The 22,086-nt window shown below is 38.7% G+C and overlaps 2 protein-coding genes and 1 long non-coding RNA gene across 3 annotated transcripts in view; 1 reads left to right on the top strand and 2 right to left on the bottom strand.

The window, feature by feature from the left end:
- Positions 1 to 1,238: 1,238 nt before the first annotated feature.
- On the top strand, positions 1,239 to 10,360 carry LOC130921395 (uncharacterized). Its single transcript, XR_009064345.1, has 5 exons — positions 1,239 to 1,305; positions 1,396 to 1,433; positions 5,070 to 5,181; positions 9,574 to 9,700; positions 9,796 to 10,360. It is a non-coding gene; the product is annotated as an uncharacterized LOC130921395 (long non-coding RNA).
- LOC130921393 (globoside alpha-1,3-N-acetylgalactosaminyltransferase 1-like) lies at positions 5,017 to 8,972 on the bottom strand. The gene is made up of 3 exons (XM_057845227.1): positions 8,841 to 8,972; positions 8,225 to 8,287; positions 5,017 to 5,999 (listed from the first exon to the last, which is right to left on the bottom strand). The coding sequence occupies exons 1-3, from the start codon at positions 8,872 to 8,874 to the stop codon at positions 5,041 to 5,043; spliced, it is 1,056 nt and encodes a 351-aa protein (XP_057701210.1). The 5' UTR covers positions 8,875 to 8,972; the 3' UTR covers positions 5,017 to 5,040.
- A 623-nt stretch (positions 10,361 to 10,983) lies between the features above and the next one.
- The window catches only part of pcsk1 (proprotein convertase subtilisin/kexin type 1), a 29,249-nt gene continuing 18,146 nt past the window's right edge, over positions 10,984 to 22,086 (bottom strand). The window contains exons 11-14 of the mRNA XM_057847072.1: positions 21,829 to 21,986; positions 21,599 to 21,732; positions 19,428 to 19,589; positions 10,984 to 13,628 (exon numbers count right to left, since the gene is read on the bottom strand). Of these exons, the coding sequence (XP_057703055.1) occupies positions 13,230 to 13,628; positions 19,428 to 19,589; positions 21,599 to 21,732; positions 21,829 to 21,986 (853 nt within the window). The 3' untranslated portion in view covers positions 10,984 to 13,229. The remainder of the gene's footprint in view (positions 13,629 to 19,427; positions 19,590 to 21,598; positions 21,733 to 21,828; positions 21,987 to 22,086) is intronic.

The raw sequence follows: 22,086 nt of genomic DNA, 5'->3' as shown, positions 1-22,086 counted from the left end.
GTGATTTGTCCTTTTTTTTTGTACACTTTGTTTATTGAGCCCATGCGATACATGCACGTGAGGTATCACCATTTGAACATATCGAACACGAAAAAAAGAAAACATGAAAAGTCCAAAACAACCACAAAAAAAAAAAAAAAATCCAGCCAAAAGAAAAAAACCTCAAACAAATACCCACGGCACATATCTCCCAAAACGATATCATCATTATTTCCCTTTAAAAGGGAAAAGGGCATATATATACTGTATGTATATACAGTATATATTTTGATATTGCGATTTTTTTTTCTTTCCAAAAACAGCTATTCAGAACAGTCCTACCAGAAATCTTGTGGAACTACAGCCGCTTTGTGAAAAAGATTGGTCCAATATATTCATCCTGGTTGTGAACGCATCTGATCATCAAATACAGGAAACCTTTTTGCTGCCAGATGGCTTTGTGCAATTCCCTCCCTGTCCGTAGAATGTTTGTTATTTCACCGAAAATTATTTTTAAAAACGTTTTTTGTGTGTGTGTTTGTGTGTCGTATTATTTTCAGTAGCCTCTGTTAATGTATTCTTTTGATTTTGATAAAGATTATACTGCATCTCACTGTACTAGTATATTGAATAGTGTACACACAGACAGTGTTGTCAATTCCCCAGTAAGGAAAGCAGCTATTGGCTGTCCTAAAAATCACTAGATGACGCCATAACCTAATTTGCATAATTGTGCATTTGCCTGTACTGTAATTGTAATGGACGCTATAGGAGAAATCGATAATGTCACGGGAGAAGCAAAAAGCGAGTTAAAAAAACCACTAGAAAAAAAATCGCTAGATTTGTCGCTAGTCGCTTTTGACAAATGAAGTCGCCAAGTGGCTTTGAAAAGTTGCCAGATTTAGCGAGAAAGTCGTCAAATTGGCAGCACTGCACACAGACTACAGTCTACATGATTATTTTTTTACAATAACCTTCTTGTTCAAATGTCTTCTCTATTTTATTATTTTCTATATCCACCATCACTGCTGAACAGATGCAAATTTCCCCATTGAGGGGATAGTAAAGTTAATCTCACGCATTTTCTTTTTACGCTAATTTATTATTGAAACTGATATTATGTCTGCCTTGAGTATGAGATAACAATGTTAAAGAAAGACCTTTCAGTATGATGCATCCTCACATTCCTAAATGAACTTTCAAGAATATTGTTGGATTAAAATCTGCCCTCTGACAGTCACCAGCTCATTCCATTTTACTTTTAGATCTTTCTTTATTGACGGTTGCCTGCTGTTGGAAATTCGTGAGAGTGAACCTGTTGGGCAGGTAAACAATAAACTGAAACTTCCTTTTAGCTTATTTTATACTTGCTGTGGTGTAAAATATTCACATGGCCTATGTCTTTTATGGTGACAGGAAGGAAGACACGTGATATTGTGATCCTTGTCTCTTTGGTAGGTGCATGGTATCATTTCTTGTGATCATTTGGCTGACAGTTAATTTTAGGGACAATGGATTTAACACCCCCCCCCCCCAAATAAAATTAAAAAAGCTTTTTTTCGGTATTTTTTTTTGTTTTGCTGTTTGTGAGAAAAAAAATGTGGCCAAGACAAATAAACAAGCAAACAAAAAACATTAATGTGACCATGCAGCAGTGTTGTTTTCATCAACAATGACGATAAGGAAAATATTTCATTGACAAACAATTTTTTTAATGACTATGACGAGCTAAAAACGTGACTTGGGAGAATAGAGCATAACGAGACTAATGCCAGTTTTCATCTGACTAGACAACAAGAAGACGAAAATGCAACATCGTTTCTGTCATACTGTATGTTCACAATGCATGACATTTTCATATTGTACGAGGAGTAGTTGAACTTGCATCATTCGATTCATCATTCAAGTGAGCTCTCCTTCACTCTCCTTACCGGAGTTTAAGATATATCTCAAACTAGGCTGCGCTCCATCTTGCTCGTTTGGAAACACTGTAAGATTTGTTTTCATATCTTGACAAGAAAGAATATGCAGTATTGCTTTAGCCTTTAAAGTTCTGTGCTGAGTGATCATCAGAAGCTAAATGTAACTCATAGCGTTAGCGTACCATTCACGTTAGCATTAGCTCCAGAATGGCGAGCGTTCTTTTAAAACATAGGCCTGTCTAAAGCAGAGCCACTTGGATTTTCTTGTCAGTAAGTCTAGAGGATGTTAAACGGTCGGACATTTTTTTTTTTTTACATAGCCTAGCGTGGCTTCTAGGTAGGTTTAATTGAAGATGATTTACTGGTTTTCCTGCTGAATGTATTTTCACAAAGTTGGCTTTGTCCTTGTAGACGCTACAATAAGTGCTCAGCTGTCTATGTTCATTCGAAATTGTTGGAAACCTTTGTTCATTTTTGGACAAAAACTTTTGAATTTTACAGATGAAAACATTTTGAGTAATCGTCAACGAAAACTACACGAAATTTGTATGAGATTTTGTCGCCCAAAACTAGATGAAGACGAAAAAATTTTCAAATGACTCAAATATAACAAAGACTAATAAGTATTTTCATCCAAAACGTTAAGACAAAAATTAAAGGGGCTGGCAAAAACAACACTGCCATGCAGTATCTTTACAACTCATTAAAAAATATACTTCTAAGACCAAAAGTAAAAATAATGAAATGCTGTAATGCAATTGTACAAGTATGTGAGAACTTTTGTAAGTGTGATGTGGCTACTATACAGTATGTTAAAAAATTCACAAATCACATTCAAACTCATGCTAAATTACATTCAGCGCACAACTGTCACCATTTAAGATGCCTCTGATTGATGTCCAAAAAAGTTAAACTGTTCTTGTCGGCTTCTGAAGACGATTCAAATTTTGAAGCAGAAGCAATAAGGCTTGGTAAAAAATATATATATATATTTGACAGAAATGCAGCAGTGTCCATCATCTTTCAACTTGACCTACTTAAAGGGACTGTAGATGGCATTTATCCATCGGAACTTATAGTAGTGAGCTTGGACCCAATTAATAAATAATGAGCAGAGTCTAAACTTTAAATATACTTTAGATAAGTATGGGCTTTAATAAGAGGAATTGTGACATTTGTGTGAGATATCCATTCTTGCATTGTGTCATAAGCTGTTGCCAATGGGTTCCTTGACCCTAAGAAAACCACATGACATGGATTAAATTCTTTAAACTGCTTTGCATTTTGCCATGAAAGGGTGTACTCATAGTGGATCAGGTAGCCTGAAAGACATGAAACACCCTGTGTGTGACAAATAGGAATCGGGTTGCTTCTGTGATCTGAAGTTCAACTCCAACTTCACTCCACGTGGCGAACTGGCCCTAAGGACACATTCTTTTGGCAGTGAGAAGGAGCCATCTGCTGTGTTTAAACCCTCCCATTAAAACTAACACACATGGAAACAAATGCTGATTGGAGAAATGTGAGTGTGAGAGAAAGATAATGCTGTAGATTTATTTTGAGTCATTTATTCATATCCATGTAACTTTTTCTATTCTTTGAAAAGGAGGCTAACATATTTGGGAAATTCTTCAGTACCACTATCATAGCAAATCTATTATTGTTTTTGGTCCAGTCAAAACACAGCAGCTGATAAACACGTGTAGCCTGAAGGAGTGTATCTCTGCCCCCCTCTCCTCTACTCACTTGGTATTTAAAGACCTTGAAACAGCAGTGCTTCCAGTTAATGATTGTCCATTGAGGGGGAAAGTGTGCACTGACACTGTTGACTCTTATCGCCCCTGGCCACAAAGCCACTAGAAGAGTATCTGCAAGGCTGACATTAACAGAGAGATACTGTATATTCTTCTTTTAAAGGGACAATTCTCTTTCCCCCACACGTTTTGGTAAACCTAAGAGTGTTGTATTTGTTTAACTACAAGCCTCAACAGGAAGTTGAACAAACACACATTATAAATTTATTTCCTTATGGTGCAGTCTAGAAAAACGGGAAGTCAACCTACAAGTAGGGAAAGTTGTGATTTACGAAACTATATACAGTATTTATATTGGTTTATTTTTTACTAATTTAGTAAATATTTTTTGTTGACGCTTATCAACATCACAGCAACTACTAAAATGACCGTTTATCTTCTCTGTTACTGCAACCAACCGCCACACATGCCTTTACCATTTTGATTAATCAATGTTAACGATTGTCAGGAAGGTTTTTGGGTTCGTTTACTAGGCGGTGATTCCTTAGACAAGCAAAAAAAAAAACACAGAGTAATAGGAGGAATGTATGTAGCGGTAATATGTAAACACGATGAGCTGACGGACAATATGGCGGCAGCAGTCAGGGGGACGGAGTTGGGACGTCACGTGATTGGGGTCTATATCCGTGTCAGGTTTGCGGGCAGGCAGGTGGTGTGTGGACCCAAATGCAGGAAAATGGAGGCCAGGCAGATGAATGGTGCAAAAATGATTGAATTAAAGCCCACAAAAAACAAAAGCTGTGGTGACCCAAAGAAAGCACAGAGGCAAACAAAACTGTCACTAACAAAAGACTGGTTTTCATAAAACGTGGAACACGAGGGCTTGGATAGACGAGAATAATGCTGACCAGAACGTGGACATGAACATTGACAATGTCGTGACAAGACTCAACAAAAACGGGGAGGTTATATAGACACAGAGACGGTAACGAGTCAACGAGGAACAGGTGGGTGACACAGGAGGATGCAGATTGGAGGATACACTAGGAGCAGGCACAACAGGTGAAATCAATGGGCAATCACAGGGACAAGTCATACTAGGAGAAAACAAACAAAACCTAACAATCTGCATGTTTTTTTGTTTTTTTTTAACCCGTCATTACCCGTTGACGGTATGTTGTGCCCGTCGTCGCATTTACCTCATCGATGACGTCGGGACAGCTCTAATGTAAACAATATCAGATTTTATTGGTTTTACTAAAACATGTTCCCTTTCTAAACAAATAAAAATTTAGAGTATGTTTGTGGTCAGCCATGTTAAAGATTTATTTTACAAAACAGCTGTCATAACATGTCATAACAGCAACCAAAAGAACAATATCAATTCAACATCTATGCTTTTCTCTCTTCTCAGTATCAAATGCCTCACATTGCCTTCCCAGTGAGACCAGCCTTTTTTCAGGCACTTCCACAGCCTGACCAGAATCCCACCAGTTGTACTCTGGAGAAAGCACGCAAGTCGGCCGGTGAGTGATCAAGTATCGGTTCAAGTAGCTCTCTTCACGGCCGCTAGCCATTATGCCATTTGATTGGTCCTTCAGAATAAGCAAAGAACAACCAAGAGCCATTCTGTACGTATCGTGAACCAGCCCACCAAAGAGTTCAGAAGTGTAGTAGTAGTCTCCTTCATCCTCATCCACGTAAGCTGATGAGTCTTCATTCTTTTCATATGGAAATGCCTTCCGTGGTTTGCCATAGAGTTCTGGGTGTAAGGTGGCAACTAGGTCACCAAGTATTTCTTCTTCCACAGGAGCCACAAACTCCTGATCAATGTCAGCACAGAAAATATATTCAACCTCCCTGCCTATTTTGTTTTTTAAGGCATCAGCAAAAAGGGGCATACGACGATAAACCAGGTTGTCCCAACCTGGGAACTCTGCGACAGGAAGCACTTTCAGCTGTCGTCCAGGCCCCAACTTGACGGGGGGCTCTAACGTGCGAGGATTATCAATGAGTATATAGTACGTAACCATCTGACTGGGGAGGAAGTAGATTTCTGCAGAGGAGATAAAACGTCTTACGTGATGGGCGTATGTACCCACCACTAGGGACAGCAGGCCTATCCGAATTTCTTGCTGTGCGAATTCAGTCCTTCTTCTGACTGAGTTGCGGTTGTCACCCCAGACTAAAGGTGCGCCCCAAGGAGTCTCCACAGGAGTTTGCAGTGTTGCTACCTTGCTGTTCTCCATGTCTGTCCTTTCTTTTTCAATGGCATGTTCCATGGCGCGAAAGTAAGGATGAGGAGACTTCATATTTCCACCAGCTTTACGCCCATGGAGGAAGTCTGAAAAAACAAAATGTTTGTTTTACACAGCACACACTGGACTGGTTACGAGGCAACTGCTATGCACATTCAGACAAAAAAAAAAAACGGTTACCTGTCTTAACATGTTTAATTTTGGATAATTCAGAGCCGTAATTATGCTTTTTTTTTTTTAAATATGAGAGGAAGCTGGAGTACAAAGGGAAAACCCACACGAGCACTATGAGGACATAAAAACTACATGTACTGTAGGAAGGCCAGGGCAAAAATTCAAGCAACATAGCAAATTTGTTATTTGTAACTATAATGAGTAAACGTTACCACAGTGTAGTGATGTAATATAGTAGAGTAGAGCAGATTGCATTCAGTTATGTCACAGATTATTTGAAAAAGTAGTTTAATTACTGACTATGCCTCAAAAAAGTAATCTAGTTGGTTTACTAAGTTACTTTAAAAGTAATTTATAGGTTACTTTTGACCAATTTTTCTCCCTTTGCCGCCTCAACATAAAAATGACAATAGAAAAATGTCATAGTATGTAATTGACTTTCTGATAATTGAATTTAAAGTGGAAAATCTGAATTTTTCACATAAACTTAATCTTTGTGTTAGCGGAGGTTTAATTAGTCAATGGAGTTGATTTCAACCACCACTGACATGTGCTAGCTTAGCCACTCTGGAGCCCTGAAACTAAAAAATAACTGACAAACTGCATGGAATTTGTTGAAATCAAGTCCACCGACTAATTAAACTCCACTAACTCGAAGATTAAGCCTAATGTCAAAAATTCTTAATTTCGAGTTAGGGTTTAGGGGTTAGGGTTAACAGCATATGAGTGGCAATGTAAAACAATGCCAATTGACTGCCCAATAATCAACAACACACAACATTCCCTCAACAGGTGGCTGCACTCGACTCGAATGTGCTTGCCATGCACAGCCAGACTGTTCTCCCTGTATTATTCAAACACAGGGAGAACAGTCTGGGACCCCAATCAGATTGATTTAGTTGCATGATGTGTTCTTAACGGGCAACGTCACTCTTGCGCGTCGGAAGTCGTCTCCACAATAACACAGATGGTGAACGGGAGAGCCAAGAATATGTTCCAATACGCGGTAAATTTAGTTTTAAATTATCAAAAACACAACAACGCAAGTCACAGACAACAGTTGTCTTGCGCTATCCATGGTGAATAAACTTCTCTGTTCTCCACTCTCCTCGTAGGTTTACTTCCTAGCGCTAGAGTTTCTTATCGCTTTACCAACGTCACGTCCGCCCGTTGCTGATTGGTCCAATCCCCTGTCTGTTTGCTGTGGTTTGCTTCGCCCTGGGAATTTGATCCGCAGAACGGTTGCCAGACTATCGCTAGAACAGCAGTGAGTCTGGAGTTCCAGGTAACGACTGTGCACCCACGCTGGCACACGCCTTTTTCATTCCCAAAACACTTAGCACGTGTGACTCGAGACCAAAACAGGAAGTAACTATGAGCAGTTACCGTGGAAACAAACATGTTGCAGGAACCTTTTTAACATTTTCTATTCAAAATTAGACTGGTACACCAGACTTACCGCTGTTCCAGCTATAGAGTCTGGCGACAAATGAGCGGATCAAATTTCCAGGGCGTAGCAAGCCACGGCAAACAGACAGCGGAGTGGACCAATCAGCGACAGGCAGACGTGACGTTGGTAAAGCGACAACTTGCGCGAGCGGAGAACGGAAAAGTTTATTTAACATGGCTAGTGCGAGACAGCCAGTTGTCAGTGACTTGCGTCTATGTGTTTTTGTTAATTTAAAACTGATTTTACCGTGGATTGGAACATATTCTCGGCTCTCCTGTTCGCCATCTGTGTTGTTGTGGAGACAACTTCCGACGCGGAAGAGTGACGTTGCTTGTTAAAAACACGTCACGCAAATAAACAAATCTGATTGGACGGATGATTTTCGTAGTGACTTGAGAGGCTGTTAAGGAGGTGGGCCCCAGACTATTCTTACAGTGTTTGAAAAATACAGGGAGAACAGTCTGGCCGTGCCAGGCAAAGTCAAAATACTCTTTGTACATGACTACATGTACTACTTCATTCTACATACATTATGAGGCAATAACAAAATAGTAACGCACAGACACTAAGGAAACTATCTTTAATCAGATTACTGGTTTGGAAAAATGAACGCGTTTGATTACTCGTTACTGAAAGAAAGTGATTGAAAGAGAGTGAAAGTGAACACTGATTGCATTATACACTTACATAATATAAGGGACAGGAGAAGACAAGACAGGATCAGCTGTATCTTGGACACTCTGATGGCTCCTGTTTGGAGGAGAAATACATAAATGGGCAAATTTTACTCAAGCTGCAGAAGGAAAACAATGTGCAATGAAAGCAACCATAGTTGCTGGGTTGTTCGCTCTGGTCTTCAGTGGAATGAAAAGAATCTGCTGCTCAATATCATGTGTCCCCACGGAAATGTGGCATGCTGCATCAAATGATAAAACCTTCAAAGCACACATGCTTGCATCAGTCTGCACAATATAGTATACTGTATTCAAAATCGTGAACAATGATTTGTATTTATAATATTGTAAGACTCCTTGTAATGTAGATGTTTTGTGTAATTTGTTAAGTCAAGGTTTAATGATATTTAGTTATACGAAGCACAGTTAGGGCCTAAGTGAACGTAGACGAGTTGAGCAGTCAACCCGTCTTGAACTAATACACCAAAAACATCTAATTAAATTCCTTGACACGTTTCCATCAGATTACGGGCTGTTGATGCAGCCTTGCATTTAAACACACGCAGGTCAAGCAGATCTGATAGAAGCAGAGGAGGTGGAACAGAAACGGTGACTCAGGTTGTACTGACCTGTGGTTGTCTTGCAGAATGGGAACAGCGCCATGCTGTGACCCGCTGCTGGATAAACAAACACTATGCCAAAATATCTCGTTTTCTCCAGCGTTCTATAAAATCGTGCAGCTTTCTGGTTTTAACTCAACTCTTACGCCCTCTTCATCTCTCTTTTGTCTCCTCGCTTTTCCCCCTTTTCTAAAAGTTCTCCTCCCCCATTTCTTCCTGACTGCTGCGGTTTCCACTTCTGTGGCGAAACAGAGAAACCAGATGTGTCTGGAATCTGGGAAATGAATACAAGTATAGTTACTAGAATCATTTTCATTTTAATCTACAGAAAATGAAAACAGCACGGTGACAACTACGTAGTGGGAGATGGGAGGTGTAAAGTTTTGCTAATATGCTGTTTTGGTGAGAAAGTTCTCCATGAGTTAAAGTACCTGTGACACAAAAAAGCATGTTTATTTCATGTTACATGCGGTATTTTATGCTCCTGAATGTAATGGACTGCTTGGATGTGTGTGGAAGCGATCGATATATTTATTAAATTTTTTTAATCCAACGCCATTAAAATGAGTGACTTCCAGCAAGAGAGTAGATTGTGGGAGAAGGCGAATGTGACGTCAGCTGACTAATCATTTTCACAATACAGCCATTACTATCGATTGCAGAACGACTGAGGATTCACCTGATTTTGCCGATTAATTCATTCATTTTTTTTTTTGCGTCATGCCAACCCAATGTGCTGCAGGCTTTTGTTGCTACACCAGGGAGATTGGCGTGAGGCTTTTTGGATTTTCAGAAGATCCTGTTCACCGCGAAGAATGAGCAAAACAAGCCGAACCCGACAATCAAGAGACCACTGGACAGATCACAAAGTGAGTAAGCTACGTGTCTTATATTATGTCAAATACTTTTAACGTTTTAATAAGGTGGCTTGCATTTTCTGGGTGACAATGCTCCCTGTCCACAGACAAGGTCACTCGGGCTGACGACCAGCGGCTTGTCGCACACCATGGTTGCCGGCCGATAAAGGCGTGCCCGCCTATAGAGCGCTATCCTCGGTTTGGGCCCGGGGAGCCCTCCGCTATCATCTCCGGTTCTCGATTGTGTCGAGACTTCGACCACCCTCCTCCTTCTTCATGTGCCCACCTAGAGGGCGCTATATTCGGTTTGGGCCGGGCAGCCACGCTCTCCGACGTCGACAGGTTTGTTCACCGAGAATGCGCCATTTTAGGCGTTCATTCCCCTCTGCATCCCTGGCGACGAGCAATGCCTGCATGCCTGGGCCGCAGCAGATAGACAAGCCGAAAATTATTCACCGCCAGGGGCTGGCCGATCGCTGAAGACAATCACCCCCGCTGCCGTGTGTGACATGAGTCTAGGTAGTTTTGTGTAATTTTTCAGTTTTCGAAAGGCGAGGAAGAATCCGCTCGGTTGGGGTTAGCATGTCGCCGAGCTCTTACACCTCCTGTTTTGTTTACGGTCTTTCCTCTGTCTCCGAAGCCGGGGAAGGGAAATGACAAAAGCCGGACTAACTCCGGTGGCATAAAATACCCTTTGGGAAGTTTAAGAAATCGGCAGTTTTGGCCATTATGTTATTTAGCCCTGTCATACTTAATAAATGCATTTTGAATATTTCACATTCCAATTAGCACAAGACTGTTATTTGTCATGATCATACAATTTATTTAGCAATTGGGGAAAATACTCAGATAAAAAGAATATAGCCTGTAAAAATCTTGGAGTAGAGAGATAAAAACAGTGATGACATTTTGCTGCTCTCTGTCGCATTTTCCTCGTTCTAAATCTTCCTCCTCCATTGGGATGAAATGTAAATCAGCTGAAATCGTTACTCTGCCGACATCATCACCCAAATGGCGGCGCCAGAGCGCTATAATGACAGTAACAGCTAAACGGCAGATTGAAAGACTCATTTCTCGTCATCTGCACTTTGCCAAATTGTTGTATATAGTCGAATCGTCTCAAAATATCATTTTGATTCACATAATAATGCTAATTAAGATTTTTTTATGGTGTCACCGGCACTTTAAATATGCCATTACATACTCTAAGCCTTTTGAAGTTGGCTGAATAGTTTACTGGTCAGAAAGGTGTCGAAACAAATACAGATAGAAAATCCACACACTCAAGAGGTCGCTTTGCAGTTTATTTTACGATAAATCTCTTATTTTTGTACATCCACTACAGAAACCGCAACATAATGCTGGTTTGTGCAAACAATTCTGAACGGAAGCATCAGCCAAAAAAACAAAACAAAACATGAAAGAGCAAAATTTAGGCTACGTTATTGATAATTTACAGTGCAGCATTTCCCCCATACATTATCCTTGTCCTTTCACCTGGTTGGCAGAGAAGCGGGGCTGACAATTCCATTCTGGATTGTAGGGGCTCTGTATAAAAGCTCATTCAAGACAAACAAAAACTGTATTAAAATTGGTCACTATGGGGAGATGATTATGCTAATAATAATCTAAATGCTTTGTAGACAAATGTACTTGCTGGTTGTCATGCAGTTTCTATCCCACAGCTGAAGTTTCTAGCTTGATAGGTCCAGTGGTGCTTTCGCTTAATTAATACTGCAACACTTAAAAAAAAAACTGCTTGTACGATAATTGCACATAAAGAACAAACACATTTTTAATTAAATACACAGAAGCTTGCCAACTATTTGGCAGTGTTCCTCTTCTATCTACAGAGAGGTTGCAATAACCAAGTGAAAGAATAAACTGTTTAGGGTTTTATATATTATTTCCATAAAATATGAGGATCTTAGAAAAATATTTCCTTTAATGCAGCATTGTACTTATACAAAATAAAAATAAAAAGATGCAAAAGAAAGTTAATTTTTTTGTATTCCCTCGTATTTAATTTAAATAAGCTAGCATACTCTAAGATATCTAACTGGGATGCAGGGAGAAGGGAGGCCACTTCTTTAATAGCCAGACAAAACATTGTTCTATCTATGTGTTTCCTTTGTTTGAGATTTCAAATAATATCTACAGTGTTAGAGAGGTCTGTAGAAACCCTGAGAATATTACTAATCATCAAAAGTTTCAATCTTTATAGACCTGGTCAATGTGTAAGCTGATTTCTGATTTAAGTACTGTTCACTATTGAAAAATACATATCTCGTCAAATACACAAGAGGCACAGTGTTGTGCAAAAGTCTTGAGCCACCATCAGATCTGTTGTTTTTGTCTTTATATCTCTGTTAAAGAGGTCTATTAACAGAATGACTGTTTACATTCTGATTTGGGGGTTGGCAGATGTCAGGTAGTTCCATTTGTTACCTAAATAATTCCTATATCCTTAATTCAGATCGTCACCAAAATTGTATGGGCTCCTATTATAGCCATCTTGTTTTCTATTCCTGGGATAATTCTAATACTGTAATTGTAGCTGTTCTAATGTTTCTTCTTTGACTTTTTAAAACGAGCTAGTGACGGCCTTTGACTCTTACACAGTATTCAAGGTCACCTATACAACACAAAACAGTACAGCAAACTGAATGGATGTTTACTAAATCACACGACATTCATCATATTTGTAAGTCTAGGTCAAATTTATACAATTTTTAGTGAGTCCATAAATGTTTATCTCGGTATGAGAGGAATGTAGGAGACTGACTTATTGCCAACAGTTGAACCTGTTGTACAATTAAAGTGCAATGACTGTTTACTCTATTAAGTGTTACAGAGATGTGGGTCTTAAACAGTGGTGAGTAAAGTATAGACCTCATGGCCCACCCAGCCTTTGCTCGGTAGTCTATTAATCTATACAGCTAATCGATTATTAAATCAGCAACTACTTTAATCATAGATTCATTGCTTAGAGACCTTGCTAGAATAAAAATTGTCCTAATCTTTGGAATTTCAGGGTCCAATGGGGTTAACTGAATCATTTTTGCATTTTCTCTGATACAAATATCAATTTTTTTGTTTTTGGTGTTTTTAGTGTTTAAAAAATAATAGTACCAAAAGGTAGTGCATTTGTTTGGGCCAAATGTAGGTCTGTGAAGCTCTTTGAGACCTATCTGTGATTAAGGGCTATATCGATAAATGGGATTCGACTTGTCTACGATAAATTGATTTTTTTTTTTTTTAATTAAAATATTTTAATTATTACATTCTTGAGTAGGCAAAATGTGCTCTAAAATGACTGCAGAGATCTCAACAACTGGGAGAAAGTTGTTACATGGATTAATAAAATAATGAACTCAATAATTGCAAGAGAGATTAGATATGCAGCATTTGGGGGACAACAGAGAACCAATTAAAAGACCTTTGAGGTCTCTTTTTTTTTTTGCCAATTTCATTCCACTTTTATCTCTTTCCGTGTTCCTATATTTTCCAATATATCTCTCTCTCTCTCTTTCTTTCATTCCTAGTCATCATCATCAATCATCTGAAACAGAGCTTGCAGCAGGCGATCATCTCTATGCCTGTATGGCTTGCTGTTGTAAAAGCCATCACTATAGTCATTGTAGACACTTTGCCCGAGGCCACCATATTTGTTGATAATGTCCAGAGCTTGATACAGTTTCTGTGGTGGGGTTTTTGTTGCCAGTAGAGAGGAAATCCTTCCAGGCTGCTGCCAGCCCCTGACTGATTGGGGCAGCTTGGCAGTGGGGCTTTGCCTGTTAAAGGCTGTCTGCAGAAGACGCAGCAAGGCCTGTGTGGGGGAGTATGGTGTGTTTGCTGGCTGCTGGGGTTTTGTTCCTGCATCAGAAGAAGCCAAGGCTTGTCCTTTAGTCTTCAGAGATGGATGGGCCGGAGTCGGCTCCTGCATCAATCAAACAGATATGGAAGATGCAATATCATGTCAATTATGCCATCAAACTTAAAAAAAAATTGTAGTAATGCCAGTAGTAAATACAGTGATCCGTCGCTACTTCGCGCCCTCAGTCCATCACGGCTTTTTTTTTTTTTTTTTTTTTAAATGAAAAAATAAATACAGATGAGCTGTCCCGATCCAATCACGAAGTCTCACTCTCCCTCCTGCTCTTTTCTTGGTCAGGCAGTGCATTGGAGTTTCTTATTAAAGTTAACGATGATTGACAGATGTTAAGGTTTGATCTTGCCAGAGATGCCTGGAAGCCGAAACTTCAACGCGCCGCATGAGTCAATCATCGTTTAACTTGTTAAACAGTTGCTTTGGCAACGCAGTGTGTGTAAGAGAGCGGATTTGAGTGGACTCAATCAATGAAGCATTTAATAAAGACAAGCATTTTTCTACTTCATTCTTGTTGAACAATAACTCAGTGGGACAGTAACAATTAAAACTTATCATAATTATTACATTCAAAGAGCTTAAAAAACATTAATTAATTAATATATAGATTTTTTTTTAAATTATCATTTTAATTATTTTTTTTTCTTTTTCCAATGCTAAATCTGAATAAATTGAACACACACAAAAAAAATATATATATATTTTTTCTTTTGGGGCGGGGGGGGGGGGGGGCACTATTTAGCTGTTTTTCACTCATCGCAGCGGCTTCTGGTCTCCATTAACTCATTCACTCACAGCCATTTTCACTGTTGCAACCCTTTCTATCCTGGCCGTTTTACTGGATTTTGACTGATTTTGCAAGGCCCACAGAAAATTCTGTTCTATTGCTATATAAACATGGAACCCACCAAAAGAAACATTAGACTCTCTTCTTTCAGCAGAAAGAAAAAGTTAGTTCATATCTTTTTCCATTCTTTAGAAATCAGCATTAGAAAATAGCTTAGTTTGAGCAATTTTACCATTTCTGATGAAAAAATTGAGCTTTTTGTAAAAGCATACCGTATATTTCAAACATAACTTTGACTTTAACACAGTTATTTTTTGCTTTTGTGACATCCCAAACATCTGAATAATGTTTTCCTTCTACAACATAACATAAACAACAAGACAAATAGAGCTTTTGATAGCAAAGTAACAATTTATTTGCACATGGCTGGACTGTTGGGCTTGGAGATGCTAGGAGTTGCTCCTTTGGAATATCCCCTGTTAGGATAGTTTGTGTACGTATATGTGACTAACTGTTACTGCTGATTTAAATTATCATGGAATTAGGCTGCTTGCTCATAAACTCTAAGGAATCAGTCAATAAAGCCCATTTCGGCAGTTTGTCAGCGCTATTGCTGATACTTAGATGGCGTTTCACTCTATCATGGTAACAAACAAAAGTTTGACAAATGTCTTCGTAGGAAGACCGTCTCCACTGCTAGTATGATTTTGCTATAAGCCATATTATGATGGATTAACAATGGATCTAAATTACAAAACCCAAACGGGGGTCTTTATTTTGCCATAACACAGAAGCAGAGTAAGCAACAAAAATAAAAAACGTTTTCCATGAGTCGAAGTGTGAGGCAAAATTGCATCCACATTTACCATTTACCATCAGTTCAAATTTGTTTATCATTTTTCTGAAAATGTGGAAGATATAACTTTGAAAATCCCTTCAAACATCACATATACTGCCAGTGCCAACAGTAAATTAATTTAGGGTAGAAGTCCGTTCATGTTAAAGTTTCGACAAATAATGCCTTTTTTCTCCCTAACAAGAAGGCTGTGGAAACACCTGGGACATTATGTAATGTTTTTGAGCAGCTCTAGACCGAACTGACAAGGCGTGTTAGACCGGTAATTTCATAGACACGTGCAAGCACTTCTGTTTGATGTGTCATTGTGTTTTGGTGGTTTACACTATTGAAGGTGTAAACTGACAGATTCCATTCACCACCATTTAAAGCGGCTCCTTTCGTTTCCTCAAAATGTGCCTCACTGACGTGTCTCATGGAGAAATCACTGAGCAGAAAAGTATGCAGCGATCCATGCATGACCCTAGATTGTTACTAGGCTTGGCTGATATGGCAACAGACAACATAAGCAGTTAGCCTCATTAAACAAGCCAGATAAAATCACTGATGACTTGAACATGTACAGTGGGGCAAATAAGTATTTAGTCAACCACTAATTGTGCAAGTTCTCCCACTTGAAAATATTAGAGATGCCTGTAATTGTCAACATGGGTAAATCTCAACCACGAGAGACAGAATGTGGGGGGAAAAAAACAGAAAATCACATTGTTTGATTTTTAAAGAATTTTTTTGCAAATCAAGGTGTAAGTATCATAAGTATTATAAGTATTTTGTCAATACCAAAATATCATCTCAATACTTTGTTATGTACCCTTCGTTGGCGATAACGGAGGCCAAACGTTTTCTTGTACTCCTCACTAGCTTTTCACACACTGTTGCTGGTATTTTGGCCCATTCCTCCATGCAGATCTCCTCTAGAGCAGTGATGTTTTCGGGCTGTCATTGGGCAACACGGACTTTCAACTCCATCCACAGATTTTCTATGGGGTTGAGATCTGGAGACTGCTTAGGCCCCTCCAGGACCTTGAAATGCTTCTTACGAAGCCACTCCTTTGTTGCCTTGGCTGTGTGTTTGGGATCATTGTCATGCTGAAAGACCCAGCCACGTCTCATCTTCAATGCCCTTGCTGATGGAAGGAGATTTTCACGCAAAATCTCTCGATACATGGCCCCATTCATTCTTTCCTTTACACAGATCAGTGTTTCTACCCTCATGTTTCACAGTGGGTATGGTGTTCTACGGATGAAATTCAGTATTCTTTTTCCTTCAAGCAAGAGAACCTGTGTTTCTTCCAAAAAGTTCTATTTTGGTTTCAACACATAACACATTCTCCCAGTCCTCGTCTGGATCATCCAAATGCTCTCTAGCGAACCGCAGACGGGCCTGGACGTGTAGTTTCTTTAGCAGGGGGACACGTCTGGCAGTGCAGGATTTGAGTCCCTGGCGGCGCATTGTGTTACTGATAGCACCTTTGTTACTGTGGTCCCAGCTCTCTGTAGGTCATTCACTAGGTCCCCCAGTGTGGTTCTGGGATTTTTGCTCACCGTTCTTGTTATCATTTTGATGCCACGGGGTGAGATCTTGCATGGAGCCCCAGATCGAGGGAGATTGTCAGTGGTCTTGTATGTCTTCCATTTTCTAATAATTGCTCCCACAGTGGATTTCTTTACGCCAAGCGTTTTATCTATTGCATATTCAGTCTTCCCAGCCTGGTGCAGGTCTACAATTTTGTCTCTGGTGTCCTTCAACAGGTCTTTGGTCTTGGCCATAGTGGAGTTTGGAGTGTGGACAGGTGTCTTTTATACCGATAATGAGTTAAAACAGATGCCATTAATACAGACACCGATAATGAGTTAAAACAGATGCCATTAATACAGGTAACGAGTGGAGCCTCGTTAGACCTTGTTAGAAGAAGTTAAACCTCTTTGACAGCCAGAAATCTTGCTTGTTTGTAGGTGACCAAATACTTATTTTCCGCTCTAATTTGGAAATAAATCCTTTAAAAACCAAACAACGTGATTTTCTGTTTTTTTTTTCCACATTGTGTCTCTCATGGTTGAGGTTTACCCATGTTGACAATTACAGGCCTCTCTAATCTTTTCAAGCAGGAGAACTTGCACAATTGGTGGTTGACTAAATACTTATTTGCCCCACTGTACGTGGACGAGGGTTAGCCTCAAAATAATATCTTTGACAGACGGGAACGAAATTATTGAAAAATATGGATGCAATTTCTGCTTCAGATTAACAGAATTTTTTATTTTATACAATATTTCAACCACGCTTGTTTTACACAGCAGTGTAAATAGGGGAAATCTAGCCATGGCCAAGTGGTGTTTAACCGAGGAATTCAAATTTAACATAACAGTTTAAAACTTCCTTTTTATTACTTGAACTTTAATTTTTACATTTTAGTTTCTAACAACAATGAACGCCATGACATCAAAGAAAGCTGCAGCCAGTAACATTTCTAGTTCTTGAGGAACAAATACAGGGCAAAGATCCTCCCTCTCATAAACTTTCTCTTTAACGACAATGTAGTTTGCCATAAAAGTGCTTAATATTAATGTGTAACAGTGTCCTACTATATATTTATCTTTATATTTATAATAAAATTATTATACAGTATTTGTAGCAATCAGTGTGAAAATAGCGTCATGAATAGCGAGGCCTAACTACGTCGACAGTATGAGTACTGTAAACGCAATCGAATCGGATGTGATCCATTCAAGATGGCTGTCATCCGGTAAGTTGTTAATTAATCGCAATTCAAACCATCTATAAAATATGTCATATTTTTCTTTAAATTATTGATGGAATGGAAAGATAAAGACACAAGACGGTTATATACATTCAACATACGGTATATAAGTACTGTATTTGTTTATTATAACAATAAATCAACAAGATGGCATTAACATTATTAACATTCTCTTAAAGCGATCCATGGATAGAAAGACTTGTAGTTCTTAAAAGATAAATGTTAGTACAAGTTATAGAAATTTTATATTAAAACCCCTCTTAATGTTTTCGTTTTAATGAAATTTGTAAAATTTTCAATCAAAAAATAAACTTGTAGCTCGCCATTGTTGATGTCAATAATTACACCATGCTCACTCATGGTGTAACACATAAAAACAAGTAACAAGCGAACATTAAACTGTGCTGTCATTATAATCTGTTTGAGTGGGGCATGTGCGTTAATTGCGTCAAATATTTTAATGTGATTAATTTAAAAAATTAATTACCGGCCGTTAAGGCGATAATTTTGACAGCCCTAATTTTTTTCAAACCTAAGCTTTGAAAAGCGACAACTACTGAGCAAGAACCAAAGATTGAAAATGTGGACCATGTAATGCCAGAGACCACCGCCAAAATGGTGAGCAGACTTTCAATTTGCCCCACTAAGGATGCTAATTGTACAACAGAGCTACGACTGGTGTCTTGCCAGTGTAGTTACCCCCGTCAAAATTTGTATGCCCTGGCAGCGGGAGCGCACACACACACATTAGTTATAAGTTATGTCGACTTTAACAATTAATTGAAGCCAGAAAAGAATCACAGTTATATATTTTGGACATTGACGTTTATTAAACTGGAGAAACTCCATTCAGGATTTGAATTACAGTATAAACAGTTATAGGTCATCCTGCGAGTAAAACAGTAAAACACTGCCTTTTTTTTTTTTTTTTTACGTTCAGTGCAGATGTTATGTTATACGAAAGGGAAAAAAAAGTTTTTTTTTTTTTTTTTTTTTATGGATAGGCCATGTTTTAAAACCTCGTAGATGACAACATCACCAAAACACGAAAATCAAACAAATCAGTGCAGCACAGTGTCTCCGCCCAGTGGATAAATTTTTTGACGGGGTAACTACATTGGCACGACACCGGCGAGCGTACCACATGCAATGGATGACGATCTTGGCGAAAGGTATCGCTGTCCTAAACAGCCTGATTTAGAATTCCCCTCAAGAATGATGGGAAACAAAAAAACGCTCATTTTCAACTCATTATTATAAATATTCTTGTAAGTTAATTTTATTGCTGACACTCCGTTTCGGGGTCATCGACATGTTGTGCCCCCCCCCGCCTCAAAAGTCAAACTCCGCCTATGATGCCACCCCCACTCCGGATTGCTTGTGTGTTACCAATTGCATTAAAAGTGTCGCCTGATTATCTGCTCTAAACTACTTGCCGAACTCACCTCCATCATGTCATCCATATGTTCCACACCACGACGGTCATTCTGCACAGCGTTGTAGGGAATGTACACTCGAGGCTTCTTCATGTGCTCCGGCTTCTCAGATGTTCCATGGAGAATCAGTTTCCAGTTCAAAATCCGACCCTCATTTTCCATTCGGCCCGACTGTCACAAAAAAACACAGTTACGCTCAGGTGCCATGTGGCAAAAGGTAGAACATTAGTGGAGACTCATTTTCAAAAGTGGAATTAAGTTTGAGTTTTGGAGCACTAAAAATTCTGAATAAGTTTCTATTTAAATACAGTTGGTCACACAGTAACCTGGGTAGTGAATCAATAATTTCATGACAATACAATATTGATTCATTGGACAATGATACAATATTTGTTGATATTAAAAAGTCTGATGTGATTTAATTAGATTAATGGGCCTTTGGTCGATTTAATACAGTAGTACATTGTATACATTCAGGGGTGCTGGAAGTGACTCAAAGCAGGGGGTGCTGAGGATCTATCTTTTTTCCCTCATCCAAAAAATGTTCTGCACTGCGGCAGTTATTTGAAGTTCTCCACTGTCTAAATCTGCAGCTAACTTTTCCTTGCCTGGCACGATTACACACTATCATAATGATTTTCAAATTTTACAAAATTTCGCTGTTTTTGTAAAGAAAAAATTGCTAATTCATTTTTGTGCCATGTTAACGCTTCCTCTGTCAACAGTTAGCAAGGTGTCAGGTGGTGACCATGTTATTAACAAAATATTATATATATAATATATATTTAATCCGTAAAGTTAAATACGCTATTGTTTCATGTTTTATTTCTTGATTTATTTAAAAAATAATAATAACAAATATATAAATAAGAATCTAATAAAACACTATAAATTCTCCCCAACACCAGGGGGTGCTGCATCACCCTCAGCACCCAGTTTACACGCCACTGCTGCATTTAACACAATCAAACATTTTTATGTTTTTCACATTTTGTTGTTGAAACATTTCAGACATTTGAATTAAAAAACTGTATATGGCAGAAAACAGAGACAAGACTGAAAAAGCAGTTTCTGCTCTTGCACTCCTCTCTAAAATAAACTGCTGTATTTTAAGCCAAAAGAACTGTTGTGTTTGATATAACAATATGTCTATATGCTAGCATAGCAGATTCATGGCGCATTAAGTCCCCGAACTATTTTTAATTTGTCTGTTTTACCCTGAAAACCCCTATTTACAGACGTCGCGCAACCGCTTTTGTTTCAAATTAGCCATAAAAAGAAGGTAAGTAATCGTATTTATTATTCGAAATGTCTCATTTTTAGCTTAGAATCATTAATCAATGTCTAATATTTAGTTAAAAAAAAAAAAAGACTAAAAAATTATTCAGTCGCATATTTTAAACTTTTAAACAAATTACGTCACAATGAAAAAATTGGCGTCTGTAAAAAAGTCACGGATATCTACAGTACTTCATAACTATTGCTTAGTTGTATTTTTTCGTTACTGTCGCATTTTCCCCATTATTTTAGATGATAAATAAACAATCCAAGCAAAGAAAAGAACCAAAAAAAAACATTTAAAGGGTAAATATATGAAAATTAAAATCTCAACCACTCCTTGATGTCTGCGATTCCTGCATCGCGACCCTTGTTATCTTACCATGTTTCCCCCATAAAATCCGCCAAAAATCCAGCTGTGGCCATTCACAGCTATGTTTTGACACTCGGTGATACATGCTGCATGGAGTTTTGGTATCGAAAAAGAGGTAAGTACGCAATAATATCTCGTCAAAATCATGGCATCTTTAACTCTGCTCTTGCCTGCTCTCGCCTCCAGTTAGGGTTTTGTTGTTAAAATTTTTTTTGTTGTTTTTTAAAATGCCCTCCTGTTCAAAATGTTTATTCCCACAGAAAATTGAGATTTTAAGCTTTCCACTGATGTATCACATATGCATATCGGACAATTCTAAAATTTGGCCAAATTGGGGATCTTAAAGCAGAACTTCAAGTCATCTGAGTGTTTTCTGCCATATCTAAAAGATGATGATGTTGATCTATGTTTTGTGTTTAATTGATTTCTATTAATTTTTTCTTAACCAATCAATGTATTGATCCATATAGATGAATTGTTACGCCCCTAGTAAACATTGCGAAATATGTTTTGCCAAGGCCCAACTCACAGTGTCTGTTATCTTGAGGGTCCAAGTACCAGAAGGATCTTCACCCCATGTATGGACTGACATGAAATCCCAGTTTCTAAAACCATTAGAGGACGTATCGCGCTCACGTTCAGCTAGTAACACTGTGCTCGTGCCTGAGGGGAAAATAAAATTGGTTGGAACTTCACTTAAATTCTTTTCAGTGTGTTCGTGTGTGTGGGTTTCTGTCAGCTTGTCTGTGCATTTCTCACCAGCTGGAGAGGTGAGTGTAATATGCAGATCGCCTCTCCTGGTGTATTCAATACTGGCTTCCACCTGCACATGCTCCAGTGAACCAATGGAGTTCTCCTGCCCTGCACAGGCTTTTGTTGGAATCTCTATGGTGGTTTCCCCAGCTGCTTTCAAGTCCCTGTGAGATACATAAAAATAGCAGGGAACGTTAGAAGCAAACAACGCCTCATGACGACAGAGCGCCGTCAAATCTGCAAGGTGAGTTACCAGGTGTGTTC

Source organism: Corythoichthys intestinalis, chromosome 9 (genome assembly GCF_030265065.1).
Source record: "Corythoichthys intestinalis isolate RoL2023-P3 chromosome 9, ASM3026506v1, whole genome shotgun sequence".
NCBI lineage: Eukaryota > Metazoa > Chordata > Actinopteri > Syngnathiformes > Syngnathidae > Corythoichthys > Corythoichthys intestinalis.
This window is presented reverse-complemented; position numbering and strand designations above follow the sequence as displayed.